At 45.6% G+C, this 15,315-nt stretch overlaps 2 protein-coding genes, 1 non-coding gene and 2 pseudogenes across 8 annotated transcripts in view; 1 reads left to right on the forward strand and 4 right to left on the reverse strand.

Annotated features, from left to right (window-relative positions):
- Positions 1-3,549, reverse strand: part of ZNF219 (zinc finger protein 219) — a 14,690-nt gene extending 11,141 nt beyond the window's left edge. For 2 of the 5 annotated variants that reach the window (XM_065548599.2, XM_073996901.1), the window contains exon 1: positions 3,340-3,549. The gene's annotated coding sequence lies outside the window, so the exon portion shown is untranslated. Of the gene's footprint in view, positions 1-1,943; positions 2,494-3,339 lie in introns of those variants that run through there. The other 3 variants (XM_065548596.1, XM_065548603.1, XM_045396113.3) reach the window with 2 other exon arrangements.
- TMEM253 (transmembrane protein 253) lies at positions 4-2,555 on the forward strand. 2 transcript variants are annotated; one of them, XM_015453528.4, is made up of 6 exons: positions 4-296; positions 711-821; positions 910-966; positions 1,251-1,361; positions 1,479-1,625; positions 1,980-2,555. In XM_015453528.4, exons 1-6 carry the CDS (start codon positions 126-128, stop codon positions 2,097-2,099), a joined length of 717 nt encoding a protein of 238 aa, XP_015309014.1. In that variant the 5' UTR covers positions 4-125; the 3' UTR covers positions 2,100-2,555. The 2 variants fall into 2 exon arrangements, with proteins under 2 accessions (XP_015309014.1, XP_065404677.1); XM_065548605.2 differs by lacking the exon at positions 711-821.
- LOC102143458 (cytoskeleton-associated protein 2-like) lies at positions 2,746-11,868 on the reverse strand (annotated as a pseudogene).
- A 13-nt stretch (positions 11,869-11,881) lies between these two features.
- On the reverse strand, positions 11,882-13,277 carry LOC135964415 (cytoskeleton-associated protein 2 pseudogene; annotated as a pseudogene).
- Positions 13,278-13,451: 174 nt separating this feature from the next.
- Positions 13,452-13,556, reverse strand: LOC123574772 (U6 spliceosomal RNA). The gene has a single exon (XR_006699972.2). It is a non-coding gene; the product is annotated as a U6 spliceosomal RNA (small nuclear RNA).
- Positions 13,557-15,315: the final 1,759 nt, after the last annotated feature.

Consider the following 15,315-nt stretch of genomic DNA (forward strand, 5'->3'; position numbering starts at 1 on the left):
TCCCTTTGGAGTTAACTGCTTCAGACTAGGTAGGTGTGAGGACCTGGACCTCAAATCCCTGGATATTGGGAGTGGGCAGAGGTATAACTGAAAGATATGTTGTTGAATGTCCTGTCTCCTAATAGATGGAACCTATAATGTATTTTTCCCAGCCTAGGAAGCACCTAATTCTTGTGGGCAAAGGAGCCATGGAAGATAGAGCTGGTCAGCAAGAGCAGGAGAGACACAGCCTCCGTCTGGAAAAGCTACAACATTGGGCGAGGCACAGGCAGAGTGGGCACCTCTTGGTGCTGGCGGTGAGGACAGGCTACCCCATCCCAAGTCTCAGCATGTCCACTTCTACCCAATTCAATTCCATCCATCCATCCATCCATGTTAAGTGAGCACCTACCATGTGCCAGAAACTGTGCTAGGATCTGAATGGGAGGAGGGTAGAGGAAAACAGAAATAAACAAGGCAAGACCCTTAATCTCCAAGTAGCTTCCATCTTGTGGGGGAAAACATACAGGTAAGTAACTAAACTACAATATGAGGCAGAAAAAATTAAATGATACTTATTTTTTAATGATCACTTCCTTCCTTGCTCTGGGTTGACTGCTTTCCTCTACCCTCCATTCAATCCCATTTCCTGATCTCTAAAGAGGCAGGAGTTATGAGAAGGGAAGAGAATCCCTGACAGTTTCTCCTCAATTACCCTGCCCTTACCCCAGGTGAGTCAGCTATGGCTGGCAGTGGTTGTGGTGCCCCTTGCTGTCTCAGTCACCTGCCTGAACTCTGAATGTCACATGGCCACAGCGCTGCCTCTTGGGCCTGGAGCCTCAGTAAGACCCACCACAAGGGAGGGTGGAAGGTCCCAGGGCCCCTTCCTAATGGGACCAGAGCTCAACACTTGCCCCTCTCACCATTCAGGGTCTCCTCACTGGGACTGTTACCCTAGAGCTTCGCAGAGCACCCCGCCTCTGGAAGGTGAGAAGGAAGAGAACGCAGCACTGTCCCCCCACTCCCTAAAACAGACACCTACAACCCTCAGCCTAGGAAGTAAGTGGCTAAGTGTTGACTCATCCTCTCAGCTGTCACCACTCACTGGCCTCAATGACTGAGGAGGGAAAGCAAAAAAGTTAGAGGGCTTATGGCCCTGTTTGGAGGCTGAGAAACCGAAGCTGAGTTTTGTCTTCAGCTAGGCTGCAAGTGGGGATTGAGGTTGGAATGACTCCCCTAGGCTGGGCAGGGCTGAGCTGGCTCACTGGCAGGTGCGGGCCATGATGATATTCAACACCTTCAACTTGATCTTGGGTTTCATCGTGGTGGTGGTCGAGGTGATGAAGACAGCCTTGGGGCCTGCCCCAACTGCCTCCTCCCAGGTACTGGTGAATGAAGGAGAAGGTGGGAGGATGAGGAGGCAGGAGGAGGTGAAAAGGGAAAAGGGCAGGGGCGAACAGGTGCGGGGTCCCTGCATTCTCAGCCTTGTCTACCTGCAGCATGCTGGCTTGCTGGTGCTGGAGCTCAGTGCTGAGGCCTTCACCCTAGGGGGAGTGCTGGTCTCAGTGCACGCCCTATTCTTGCTGAGCCAGAGGAAACCAGGATGCTGCAGGAGCCAGAGTCTGCACTACCAGGAGCTGCAGGAGGTATGGGGGCAGGGAAGAAAGCATGAATAGCTAGCTGCCAACTAATTTTTCCACTAGCTATCCTGGTCAGTGGCATTTAACGGAAAACAATGGGGCAGGAGAGAAGAGGTCCTAGAATGAAACTGATTGGCTTTCTCTGGCTTTGGACATTTCTCCCCTAATGGTGGGTAAGAGGGAATTGGGAACCCAAATGATTGAGGTTAAAAGAGTGGGAAAGCATTAGGAAGCTGCCTAAATATTGGCAGGACTATGGGAAACAGGATAAAAAATTGGGCAGGAGGAAGCAGTTGTTTCTGTCTGGGGTTTCTCCTTTCTCACCTCTACAATTTGCTCACACCTGTCTCTGGTTTTCAGGGCTTCTCTGAGTTGGAAGAGGTTCCTGGTTTGGAGAATGGTCCCACGGTGGCCAGCACAGGAGCAAATGAGAGGGCGGGACAGCGGGAACAGACACGTGCTGCTCTCCTTCCACCCTGAGAGAATGCTCTCCAGACATTCCTGCCCCACCCCACCAAACTCAGAAGCTTGCTGGGATCCTTTGAGTCCAACAGGAAGTCCGGGAATGCCTTCAGTTTTCACTCAGAGCAGGCCCTTTTTGCGTTCCTTCCCTGTTAGGGGAAGATATACCTGGACGAGAATATATCTCACCTACCACCTTGAAAAGCTGCTTTCTCCCTTCCATCCATATCCTCCCTGTCACCTCCCCATACAGCTTCACATCTGCCTCATCTCACTCTTTTTTTCTGTCCACTTTTCATAATCCCATCCACTCCAAATCCTGGACCCTGCACACGCCAACTCCCTGAATCCAATTCAGGAGTGCCCCAGTTCCCCTTTCGATCCGTCTCCTTTCTGCTGCAGCGGAGACTACAAGTCCCAGGATGCCCCACTAGCCCGTGACCGGCCGGGAAATAAAGAGCCTTCTCTCCGCGGTAGGGGCGCTGTGGGTGTGCTGAGTGACGCGAGGCGGGGAAGTCGGGGCCTAGCCTAGCGCTTTCTCGGACGCGACCACTGGCCCCGCGTTCGGGGAGGAGCCGGGCGGGCGGTCCTGCACTGGCGTGCCGCTCCCCCAGCCACTGCAATAGAGAGCTGGCTCTGGGTCCCCAGCCCTGCGCTGGCAGCTTCAGAGACTGGCGAGGGCTCGGAGCTGACGCTTGGCAGAGCTGGGGCTTCCCAGATGCTGTCGCCGCACCCCCTCGCAGGAGGGCCCAGGTCCGAAGTCCTGAGACTTGGAGCGCGCGCGAGAAAGGGGTTGGAGATGATGAGTCAGAAGCGCGGGGCCTTTCTCGTCCCCTCCCCTGGGGCCTGGGCGCTGAAGACAGGCTCGCTGGGCAGGCGGGTAGATAGGGCAGGCAGAGGGAGGGACGCTGCGACCTGCGTCTCTGCCTAACGCTTTCCCGCCTCTTGCGAGCACGCCGGTGTAACGAGCCCGCGCTGCCGCCACCCTTTATGTCCAACGCGGGAGCGGGACTGCGCAGGCTCGGCCTCTGGGCTGACCCGCCGACCTTTGATCTCCGCTGCGGTCGGGTTGCTGAAGTTCTGGCTGCGTTCAACCCCCACCGTTTACGACCTTTGCAAGTGTGCAAAGATAACAGGCTCGCTTGGGCTTGGGAAAAGCCCGGAAGAACTGGGAGTCCCAGTAGCAGCAGCAGCTGGGCAGCTTGCTAGTCGCTAGAAACTAGAAATTGACCAGAGCTGGAGTACCAAGAGAACTCACCCCAAATTCACATAGTGCCCGGGATGGCTGTTGGCCTCACACTCATTTTTGTTCCCACTTGAGAAGGCTTCTTTCCCTAGAGAATGCTGCTTCTCCCGGCCTAGCCAGGGCCAGGCACCAGTGAGGATAGAGCGCAGCCTGGCTGCCTTGCCTTGACATTGCAGTGGCGCCCGCTGCAGCTCCTTTCTGTTTGTGACGCCTTGGAAGAGTGGTAATAATCTTCCTATGACAAGGTTAAGTGTGAGTACTAGTGGGTGGGGACAGTTCTGGGATCAGGCTCTGGAATGGAGAAAAGATCTAGGCCTTCTGCATTTCTTCCTCTCCCCTAGTGTAACTGCCAGAATAATGGAGAGCTCATGTGTGCAGGGCCGAGAAGAGTAATTTTCTTGAAAGTCAGAAGGTGGTGGTAGATGAGGAGGCTGAGGGAAGAAAATTAACAATTTGTTCTGTTTTCCAGGTTTTAGTGATGTGATCAGATTAGATATTGCATTCTAGTTCCTAGAGAAGCTTGATGACCGTGTAAATTAACCTCTATCAGTCAGATTAGGCTAGGCTCTGCTGTGGTAAATGCCAAAACCACAGTGGCTTAAAAACCACAAAGGTTTGTTTCTCATACTCCGTGTCCAAAGTAGGCTGGCAAGGGGTTCTGTTCATTGCAAATGTTTAAGGTACCCAAGCTCATGGAGCGCCACCATTTTGAGATCCTACCCTGTCACTATGAAGGTTAAAGTTACCCACCCGCCCCCACTCTCGGAATGGAAGTAAGCATGAAGAATTCTTCATGGACTCTTAAATGCTGCCGTGAAGTGATACATTCATGTCACTTCCACCCATTCAATGGCCAAAGCAAGTCATATAGCCACACCCAACTTAAGGAAGGCCAGAAGGGCAATGCCTGCAAGGAGAGGGGAAGCAGAAATACTTCATTAAAAGAAACATAGTTGGCGGGGCTGGGAGGTTCACGCCTGTAATCCCAGCACTTTGGGAGACCAAGATGGGTGGATCACCTGAGGTCAGGAGTTCAAGACCAGCTTGACCAATATGGTGGCCGTCTCTACTAAAATTACAAAAATTAGGCCGGCATGGTGGTGGGTGCCTGTAATCCCAGCTACTCGAGAGTTTGAGACAGGAGAATTGCTTGAACCCAGGAGGCAGAGGTTGCAGTGAGCCAAGATCACACCACTGCACTCCAGCCTGGGAGACAAAGCGAGACTGTATCAAAAGAAAAAAGAAATGTATTAATAGTTTGTGGTGATTTTTGAACAGCTTAGCAGTTGAAATTTATCTGTTCCAGCAGTTATGCTCATACCTACTTCTTTGGTTTGGTTTCATGAACCCCTAAGTTCTTACTAGAAATTTTTCCTCAATAGGACTGGGACTCAGGAAACCTAGATTCTAATTCTGTTGCTTGGGCAAGTCAGACCTCTCTGAACTACATTTTGTTCACTTGGAGGTTATGGTAATAATATTTATTCTCTCTACCTTACTGGAGTATCAAGGCTAAAATAAAATCACACAAGGAAAAGTACTTTATTTATTTATTTATTTTTTTTTTTTTTTTTTTTTTTTTTTTGAGACGGAGTCTCGCCTGTCGCCCGGGCTGGAGTGCGGTGGCCGGATCTCAGCTCACTGCAAGCTCCGCCTCCCGGGTTTACGCCATTCTCCTGCCTCAGCCTCCCGAGTAGCTGGGACTACAGGCGCCAGCCACCTCGCCCGGCTAGCTTTTTGTATTTTTTTTTTTTTAGTAGCGACGGGGTTTCACCATGTTAGCCAGGATGGTCTCGAACTCCTGACCTCGTGATCCGCCCGTCTCCGCCTCCCAAAGTGCTGGGATTACAGGCTTGAGCCACCGCACCCGGCTAGGAAAAGTACTTTAAAATTATAAACCACTTCAGGGGTTGAAAATAAATTGCCTGTAGAGGTAAGAAGTCGTTTAAATGATAATTTCTTAAAACTCAAGAGCCAGTTCAGCTATAGTTCTTCAATCATCAGTCTGCATTAGATAAACATAGTAGGAATTCAGGTTTTGAATATATGTTACAGTTCATGTAGACCTTGCAAAGTCTAAGAGTCTTAGATTAAACATTAAATTCTTAAAACCTTTCTGATAAAACCTTTTTCATCATATCCCTCTAGGGCATTGGTTCTCAGAGAAGGGTCATTTTGTTCCCTAGAGGATATTTTGCAAGGTCTGGACACATATTTGTTAGTCACAACTGAGGAGTGGGGGAGGTGGGAATATGTAACAATGGAAGGCGCAGTAGATGAGAAGTCAGATTTGGGATTTAGTTCCAGTGCTACTAATGCCGCCTTCCTGTGCATTATCCTCTGCCAGCTGCAAGCAAAGACTATTTGAAACTTGTCCTGTGTTCCTCATTATTCCCCCTCCACACTGCCTATTGCCAGAGTCCCGGGCTGCTCCATGACAGCATTCTGCTTTGCTGCAGTGATTCCCAGCAACCACTGTATCTGCTTCTTTCTTCATCAGTTTGGCAGCCTCTGTGGAGGTCACTCATCTTACTTGAATGAGAACTTCACCGAAAGAAGAAACTGACAAGGTTTCCGCTGACATCAGTTTTTAAAGGCCGTAACCCCTATCTATTCTTTTAAACATTAAAGAAATCCAGTTCATGATATGTGGCTTAATATGCAGCAGTGGCACATTGGTGGTTGGGAAATTCTCCATGTGAATACATTTTACCCTCATTTCTTTGAAATTCTGTCATTTATTCTGGCTTTTAATACATGAATATAGACAACTGACGATATTTCACAAATGAACTTTTTCCATTTCTGAATCTGCCTTTTGGCAAGATGGCTCAGGTTTCTTGTCCAGGGCTGTGTCCTCTGCTGCCATCTCGTGGCCTCTTGGCTGCCCAGGTTGAGGTCTCATAAAGCGCCTTCCCTAAGGTAATGTCGTTTGGCAGTGGCTTAGTTAGAGAAAGACTCTCCTCTCCATGGTGTGGGGCGCTACCCAAGTTCCTCCTCTGCAATGGGTCCCTGAGGGCAGCAGCACACTCGGCCTGGCTGGAAACCTGGGCCTCACAATGAGGCAGGAGGTGGAGGGCCCCTCCTGGTCTTCTGCAAACCCTTGGGCCTCTGTGTCTGTTACGCAGTCCTGGCCAGGAGCCACCAAATTCAGTGAACCCAACTGCCCACGGGTAATTGAAGCTGAGCGCCTGCTTGGCCTGAAGAATGCAGTCTCTTGCCCCTTGCCACCTGGGGCTGGGATGCTCTTAATTTCAGTAAGAAATGAAGAGTCTCCCATCAGGTTTTGGATTCTAGGCCCACACAAAATGGGCCTAGAGAAGAAAACAGAAGAGTGTGTTGCTCTGTGTCCACACCCTTCATCCTAGCGGGCCCAGCCAGTGCTGCCTCAAATTTGACATTTGATTGATGGACTGAGCGGGACAGAGGCAGTGGTGCTGTCGCTGAGTCACTGTTTCCTATAAATATGACAAGATCTATGTACTACAGTGATCAGAGGTCCATCACCAGGGAACTGGGAATGTGAGAGACTGCCCTGACCTGGGCTGCTGCTGCTGGTCACTGAGCAGTGAGCACAGGAGGTAAGGCAGGAAAATGTTTTTAGTTGCTATTTTTTTCACTGTGAACGTGAAATATATGTATATATACAACTATATATATATACACACATATATAGTTAAAAATCTTCCCATTGCTAACAGTAATTCGTACAACTTTCCCCTAGTTGTGAGCCCCCTCTCCTGACTCCACCCAGTTCCCATAACCCTTAATCCCAGCCTTCTCAAAAAAAAGGGAGGAGGAAGAGAGGAGGAGCAGAAGGAGAAAGGGAAGGAGGAGGAGGAGGAAGAAGAAGACTGCTTTTGGTGTTTGCTTTAACCTGATGTCCTCATTATAATTCAGAAGGAAAGGCCTGCTCATCTAATTTCCTAGGGCCTCAGGCCAGAGACAGCCATACTTACAGGTAAATTGCTACTAGGCTGGCGTGTGTTGCTTCTCCTTAAAATTCAGATGCCATTTACTCTCATCTTCTGTTTCTTTTATGTTTTTCCTTGTTTGCCTATTTTTCTTTTTTCTGACTTACTTCATTTATATTTTGTGTTGCCTGTTTTTCCTGGATCCACTTAGCATCTAAATCTTTGGTTTATTTTTCTTATCAGAAGCTTTTCCTAAGTTGTGTCCAGAGTTAATGGATTTTCTTTGTTGATTCTTGACAGTTTTCCCTTGCCATTATAAAGTTTTCTTGTTTTTACCCAAGTCCAAACTTCTACAATATAATTTTGTTTGCTTTGCCTCTTTATGTGCTCTCTTTATATATAAAGAAAATGCTATGTGCTCGCTCTTATTCCTTTTTTTTTTTTTTTTTTTTTTTTTTTTGGAGACAGGGTCTGGCTCTGTTGCCCCAGGCAGGAGTGCAGTATTGTGACCTTGGCTCACTACAACCTTCGCGTCCTGGGCTCAAGCCGTCTTCCCACTTCAGCCTCCCACCTAGCTGGGACTACAGATGTATGCCACTACATCTGGCTACTTTTTGTATTTTTTTGTAGAGAAGAGGTTTCATCATGTTGCCCAGGCAGGTCTCCAACTCCTGAGCTCAAGCGATCCACTCACCCAAGCCTCCCAAAGTGCTGGAATTACAGGCGCGAACCACCGTGCCTGGCCTAGTATTATTACAGGCGCGAACCACCGTGGCCGGCCCAGTCTTATTCTTTATGTAAAGCTGAAGTCATAGCAAAGGAGAAAGAAATTATGCTTTTATAAACCTCAAATATAATTATGACGAAAAGAAATTGTTCTTTGCGTAACTAAGAAGTGAAACTGGGTCCAGTGGTTACTTGTTATAGAGAGGTCAACTTTAGACTGAAAAATAGAAACTGGACACCTTTCAAAAGATGAAATGCTTTCAAGTTGGGCTTTCAACCTCTGGATATGTTAGAGGTGTTTTGTGCAATAAACTTTATCATGCAATGACAGGTTATTGAAGCAAATATTCAAATATCAGCTGAGTGGTTGAATTAGATAACTTTTAATTTCTCTGCCAACACTCAGATTACATTAGCTTTTCAGCAGTGGTGATGTTTTTTAATTGACCCATCCATACTCTCCGATGTCTGGCCCTGGAGAAAATTGTAAAGTAAGATGCTAGTATTCCTCTAGTCCCTAGAACCGAGTGTTTCAGTCTTGGCACTATTGATATTTGGGCCAGATAATTCCTTTTTATGGAAGACTGGTGCATTGATTTGTAGAATGCTAAGCAGCAACCTTGGGCCCTATCTACTTGATGTCAGTAGCACCCCTCCCTCCAGTTGTGACAACCAAAAATATCTCTACACGTTGCCGGATGTCTCCTGGGAAGCAAAATTACTTCTTTCTTTGAAAAACAATGCCTTAGAAGGATATGATAAAGGTTTTAAGACGAACTTAATGTCTAATTTCTCAAGATCCTTGTACTTAAAAAGACCTACAAAGATCTACCATAACCAAACAGCACATCCAAAATATGAATTCCTGCCCTAGCTTTTTCCCCCTACTCCTCTTTTCTGAATTTTCTATGTTGTGTTATTGTTACCACATCAGGCCAATCTGGTTCAACTTTTATGTAGCAAAGTTGTGAGTTATTTCTCAGTTGCCATGGACCCCAGGTTGAAAGTCACGTAATCTGAGCATGTCCAGATGAACACATGTGCTACCTCAGGGGAAACCTGAGTGCTCAGACCAGGAAGGGTGGGGGCGACTGAATTGAGAAGCAGACACCGCATAACAGGATCCAGAATCCAATCAGATGAGCTCTCTCATCACCCCATGGCAGGATCCAGTCATATCATGCCTCCTGGCATCATGTCATTGCAAAATGCAATCAGATCACACCTCATTACCCTATGCTTATAAAACCCAATGCAACCCCCAGCTCAGAGAGACAGGTTTGAGCATTTCCTCCTATCTCCTTGGCAGTTGAATCATGTTGCTTCCCTGCTTAAAAGCTTTTCAGTCCTCCCCATTGCCCACAAGATTAAGTCCAAGCATTTTTAAATGGTGCATGGACCTCTGTGATTTAGCTTCTGCCCACTCTTCCAGTGTCATCTCCCATGTCCCCTCTCTTGCTTTTCACGATTTGGTGATAGCAGTTTCAGGGAGGTAGCATTGACATTTTTTTTCCCTTACCAGAGCTTTCTATCTCATCTGTTTTTTCAGTCTCAAGAGTACATTCAGCATAATGCTGAATTAGGACAGCATACAAAGGGATCAGTATCACTTCCCAACTCTGTTAACTCTTCCAATGAAGACACGCAAGGAACTTGGACACAGGAAGGGGAACATCACACACCGGGGTCTGTTGTGGGGTGGGGGTAGGGGGGAGGAATAGCATTAGGAGATATACCTAATGTAAATGACGAGTTTATGGGTGCAGCACACCAACATGGCACATGTATACATAAGTAACAAACCTGCATGTTGTGTGCACATGAACCCTAGAACTTAAAGTATAATAAGAAAGAAAGAAAGAAAGAAAGAAAGAAAGAAAGAAAGAAAGAAAGAAAGAAAGAAAGAAAGAAAGAAAGAAAGAAAGAAAGAAAGAAAGAAAAAAGACATGCAAAGATAATGGTCTTTTAACATACCAGGCAATTTTAAAGTTTTATGTTGACATTGAGAACATCTCACTGGTATTAAAAACTTCAGCTCTTTAAATGTATAATTTGTTTAATCAAATTGCACCTTCTTTTTTACACTTTGCAAGTATGGCGTAGTAAATACATTATATTTAATTAAGTAACTTGCCATAGTTTCTGTATTGGGGATATTAACATCATTGGTTGGATCTTTTGTTTTGTCATCTTGCTATTTTTCAGAATCTTGAAATAGCACATTTCCATGATGTCTATTCTCTTCAGTGCCCGTGGAAACATACAAAAAAATGTGATGTCTATTCCCCATTTCTGGTTTTCCTGACTCTAGATTAACAGTTGTATCTCCAGCGTTTACTTCTTGGACTTGTTCCTTGGTTGCACAAGCCTCCTCAATATTTTCTCCGAAACTGACATTTTCTTAACTCTTTGTTGTTAGAATATCTACAATTGTGTGTCACATCTCTTCAATAGGCTGAGCCCCTGCCAGAATGGCCTTCTCATAGATGGTGAGAATACTTTCAGTAGGACTTGGGGTTGGTTCAGTATGTGCAAGACATATTCAATATTTTACAAGATTTTTGGCATCTGGAATATTTTAAATCAGATTGTTCAGTGTGACCAGTATTTCTTCTTCTGGGCATCCTTCATTAGTTAGGTTTAGGCATTCAGAAAATGTGTTGCTTACCTTTTCAGTAAATAATCTTTGTTCATCTTCTATCATGGTAGTCCAAAAGGACCCAACTGGTTTTTCATTTTTTCCTTAAGGCTCACACTAGGTAACTATTCAGTTAGGAGGCCTTTTCAGCAGTCTCTTTGCCAGCTTTCCACTCATTCAGATGAGCTTTTCTCTCTTCTGAGTTTTCTTTGGATTGAGTTGATCTACTATCAGCAGTTGGTTTTGCTATAGTATGTCTTCACTAGTCAATGGGTTTTGATTTTGCTATCAGTTTGGCATTAGACGATGAAGCACGAGCTGGGGGCATTGGCTCACACCTGTAATCCCAGGACTTTGGGAGGTTGAGGTAGGAGGATCCCTTGAGGCCAGGAGTTCAAGACCAGCCTGGCCAACATAATGGAGCCTATCTAAAAAAATAGGTTTTTTTTTTTTTTTTTTTGAGATGGAGTTTCACTCTTGTTGCCCAGTCTGGAGTGCAATGGCGCTATTTCAGCTCACTGCAACTTCTGCCTCCCAGGTTCAAGCAATTCTCCTGCCTCAGCTTCCCAAGTAGCTGGGATTTCAGGCTCCTGACACCATGACCGGCTAATTTTTGTATTTTTAGTAGAGACGCAGTTTCATCATGTTGGCCAGGCTGGTCCCAAACTCCTGACCTCAGGTGATCCACCCACCTGGCCTCCCAAAATGCTGAGTCACCGTGCCTGACCTAAAAAATAAATTGTTAAAACAATAAGATGAAGCAAGCCTGGCTACAATTTCACATGCTACGCTCCTTTTTTTTTTTTTTTTTCCTTTTTAAAACTTACTTTATTTTGGCAACCTCTTGTCCAATAGATCAGATGCTATGCTTATTGATTGTGCCTTATTTCTTTTCTATGTCCTGAGACAAACTGGTTTTGACCCTAGATAAAACTGTTTTTGATTGTAATAATTCTGTTTTATGAGACCTTTTCCTGATTGTAAACAAGGCTGAGGTTCTACCGATGCCTTCTTTCACAGTGTCCTGGGTATTATTGGATGACTTCTAATAAGAGATCACACAGACTTAGTGAGCACTACATTTGGTGTACCCCAGGTTACATTTAGTGTAACCTCCGGTCCTTGCACACGCTGTGAAAAAGTACACACTGTTGCACCTTGAGTTTTTGTTGTTTCAAAAAGTTCCAGGAAGAAGCAAAACAAAACCCCTTCCCTCCAGAGATGCCCTCTGAATTGGAGATGAATTTGGCAAACTCCCCACATTACCATACAAAAGTCCCACCCAAGGAGGAGTTTTTTGCCACTTTCTATTCATGTGATATACGAAGAAGCATGACTGATGACTTTACTCCACCTCTACATATGATGACTCAGCTAAGCAGCCCAATACAAGCCCTGTTTTTAGCTTTGTTCCGAGAGGAACTGTTTTGGGAATTATCCCCAGTATTCTCCTTACTTGTTGCAAGTAATGAAATCCCCTTGTTAAATTTTCCTTGGTTGTGGTCATTGGACTGTCACTGTCCAAGCAACCGAACTCACCCATTGTGTGGGTAACACTAGCAGTCGTGTTTGAGACTCTATTACTTTTCACTGTTACGCTGCTGGTGTTTATAGGCTGAGGCTCTGTGGCTTTAGGAATAGTAATTGAAAATTTCTTTGTTGCTGCAGAACTCTCATCTTTGACTTGTAGAGGTTTTCTAAGGGAATTAAACTTAGACTGAACAATTTAGCCTCAATAAGATTCCATCACAGACTTCTTGGGCGTGTCAGCCTCTTGCTTTTGTTTTTCTGCAATCATATGTTTCTGTTTACTATTATTGTTAAGGTGAAATGTCTTATATTAATGTCATATGTTGACATTGGGGGTCATCTTCAGTTGGTAACAACTTCAGAGTTTGATTATTATCCTCAAATTTATGTGTGACAATTACTATAGTTGAATTGGTCAGTTCATTAGAAGGTTTTAAAGGAATACAATTTTTACCACCATTGTATTGTTTTTGCTTCTCATGAGTTTGTTGACATTTTCTTTACCAGCCATTTCTGACTTAAGTTTCAAAATATTTGTCTCTTTTTTTTTTTTTTTTTGAGACAGAGTCTCGCTCTGTCGCCCAGGCTGGAGTGCAGTGGCATGATCTCCCCTCACTGCAAGCTCTGCCTCCCGGGTTCACACCATTCTCCTGCCTCAGCCTCCCGAGTAGCTGGGACTACAGGCGTCCGCCACCACGCCCGGCTAGTTTTTTGTATTTTTGGTAGAGACGGAGTTTCACGGTGTCAGCCAGGATGGTCTCAATCTCCTGACCTCGTGATCCACCCGCCTTGGCCTCCCAAAGTGCTGGGATTACAGGCGTGAGCCACCACGCCCGGCCTAATATTTGTCTCTTCTTGGAACTCGTCCTCAGATGTCACCACTCTCTGGCCTCTATTGAGGTTACGCAGCTATGGTAGCCAACTTACAGATTCCAGCTCAGGTCTTTACCATTCTCGGATGCAAAAAGCCTGGACATTCTCTGATTTTCCTGTTTGTATGCAAAAAATGTTTTTCTTCTTAACAGATGTTTCTCGAGTCTTTGTCTTTTTCGCTCTTTGAACATGAATTGGGCCTTGGAGGTCACTGCAGGTCCTGGAATATGGCTTGGGTATTTGTCACAGTCTGAGGTGAGGGGATGCATCTCCAGCTTTAACTGCAGATGTAGGACTCCAGGCCACAGCCAGCGAATACCGCCTATTTGTTTTCTTGTGTAGTGAAAATCACAATTCAATATTGGGTTCCACCCATTTTGCTTTGACTCATACTGTTTCCTTAGTGCTACTCAGCAATTAGTGAAATAATCTCTGGTACTGCACAAAATATGAAATGCTTCAAGAATTTGCATGTCATCCTTGCTCACAGGCCCTGCTAATCTTCTCTGTATTGTTTCTTTTTTTTTTTTTTTTGAGACGGAGTCTCTGTCGCCCGGGCTGGAGTGCAGTGGCCGGATCTCAGCTCACTACAAGCTCCGCCTCCCGGGTTCACGCCATTCTCCTGCCTCAGCCTCCCGAGTAGCTGGACTACAGGCGCCCGCCACCTCGCCCGGCTAGTTTTTTGTATTTTTTAGTAGAGACAGGGTTTCACTGTGTTAGCCAGAATGGTCTCGATCTCCTGACCTCGTGATCCGCCCGTCTCGGCCTCCCAAAGTGCTGGGATTACAGGTTTGAGCCACCGCGCCCAGCCTGTATTGTTTCAATCTTAGTATATGTGCTACTGAAGCAAGCACTAAATTATTTATTAATATGTATGACAGATTCCTCCATCTCATCCTTGCTTTATTCTCTCCCTCTACCTCCTTTTTTTTTTTTTTTTTTTTCTTGTTCTTTTTGATTATCCCAAGGATGATGATGATGACAGCACTGACTCAGTGATGGGCTAGGTGAGGGTCAGGGCTGTTTGTTGTACACACTAGTGAGATGGCAATAAAAAAAAAAACTGTTCCCGGACCAAACTGAGGGTCGGGCTGCTATTTCTCAGGGTCTAATAATGAGATGCAGACGAACTGGGGAGGAAGAGAGTTGTTTGTTTGTTTGTTTGTTTGTTTGTTTGTTTGTTTTTTGAGACAGAGTCTCGGTCTGTCACCCAGGCTGGAGTGCAGTGGCATGATCTCGGCTCACTGCAACCTCTGCCTCCCAGGTTCAAGCAATTCTCCTGCCTCAGCCTCCTGAGTAGCTAGGATTATAGGCACCCACCACCACACTCGGCCAATTTTTTTGTATTTTTAGTAGAGACAGGGTTTCACCATGCTGGTCAGGCTGGTCTCGAACTCCTGACCTCAGATGATCCACCAACTTAGGCCTCCCAAATTGCTGGGATTACAGGCATGAGCCACCTTGCCCGGCCAGTGGAAGAGAGTTTTATTTCTATAACCGGTTACAGGGAGAAGGCCTGGAAATTATTGCCAGGCCAACTCAAAATTTTCCAGAGCTTATATACCTTCTAAGCTCTATGTCTATGTGTAAGTGTGCATTCGTCTAAATACATAAGTGATTTATTTCTTTTAATCTATAACTAAAGTCTGAGTCCTGAAGACTTTCCTCTGAAGCCTCAGTAAATTAGATTACTTAATCTAAATGGGTCCAGGTCTTGGGGTGATTACCCTTATCTTGCCTCCTGCTAAATCACAGAGGTTTGGGGAGTTCCTTCAGACCTCCAATAAACTTGTTTGTGGAGGCCTGGGGAGTTTCTTCAGACCCGCAATGAAACTTGTTTAATCCTAAATGGGTCCTGTTAAGAATTCCTTCATTATTTTGTCACGCTTTAAGGCCCAGGAAAGGCCTAGGCAAAACTCTTGATGGGCTTTTGCTAAATTCCAGCCTTTGTATAGAGCACTGGCTTTTTTTAGTTTTTAATATGTAACTAAACCAATCAGTCAGTACCGAAACAGTTGTGATAGAGGCCTGCATTAGTGAGACCTGGCCTGCCACAAAACCACGAGTCACAGTGATATGATGTCAAAATAACTGAGTTAAAAATTCTTACTTTAGCATATATATTTCTTACTTCCATTCTTTACTTAAGCTGTTGTATCCAGTCCTAGCCCCACGCCTGTCCTTCAGGACTCCCTCTGCTCAGTACTCACCCACTTTGGGAAGCTTCCCTTGGCCTTTCCGGCAACCATCATATTATGGTCTTCAATACTCCCTTAGTACTCTATACACAGTCTACACTTTAAAAAA

Source organism: Macaca fascicularis, chromosome 7 (assembly GCF_037993035.2).
Source record: "Macaca fascicularis isolate 582-1 chromosome 7, T2T-MFA8v1.1".
In the NCBI taxonomy this organism is placed as follows: domain Eukaryota; kingdom Metazoa; phylum Chordata; class Mammalia; order Primates; family Cercopithecidae; genus Macaca; species Macaca fascicularis.

Coding starts and splice junctions, on each gene's coding strand:
- TMEM253 (XM_015453528.4), top strand. CDS start 126: ATGGAACCTATAATGTATTTTTCCCAGCCTAGGAAGCACCTAATTCTT. Junction 297..710: donor GGCACCTCTTGGTGCTGGCG/GTGAGGACAGGC, acceptor CCCTTACCCCAG/GTGAGTCAGCTATGGCTGGC. Junction 1,626..1,979: donor ACTACCAGGAGCTGCAGGAG/GTATGGGGGCAG, acceptor TCTGGTTTTCAG/GGCTTCTCTGAGTTGGAAGA.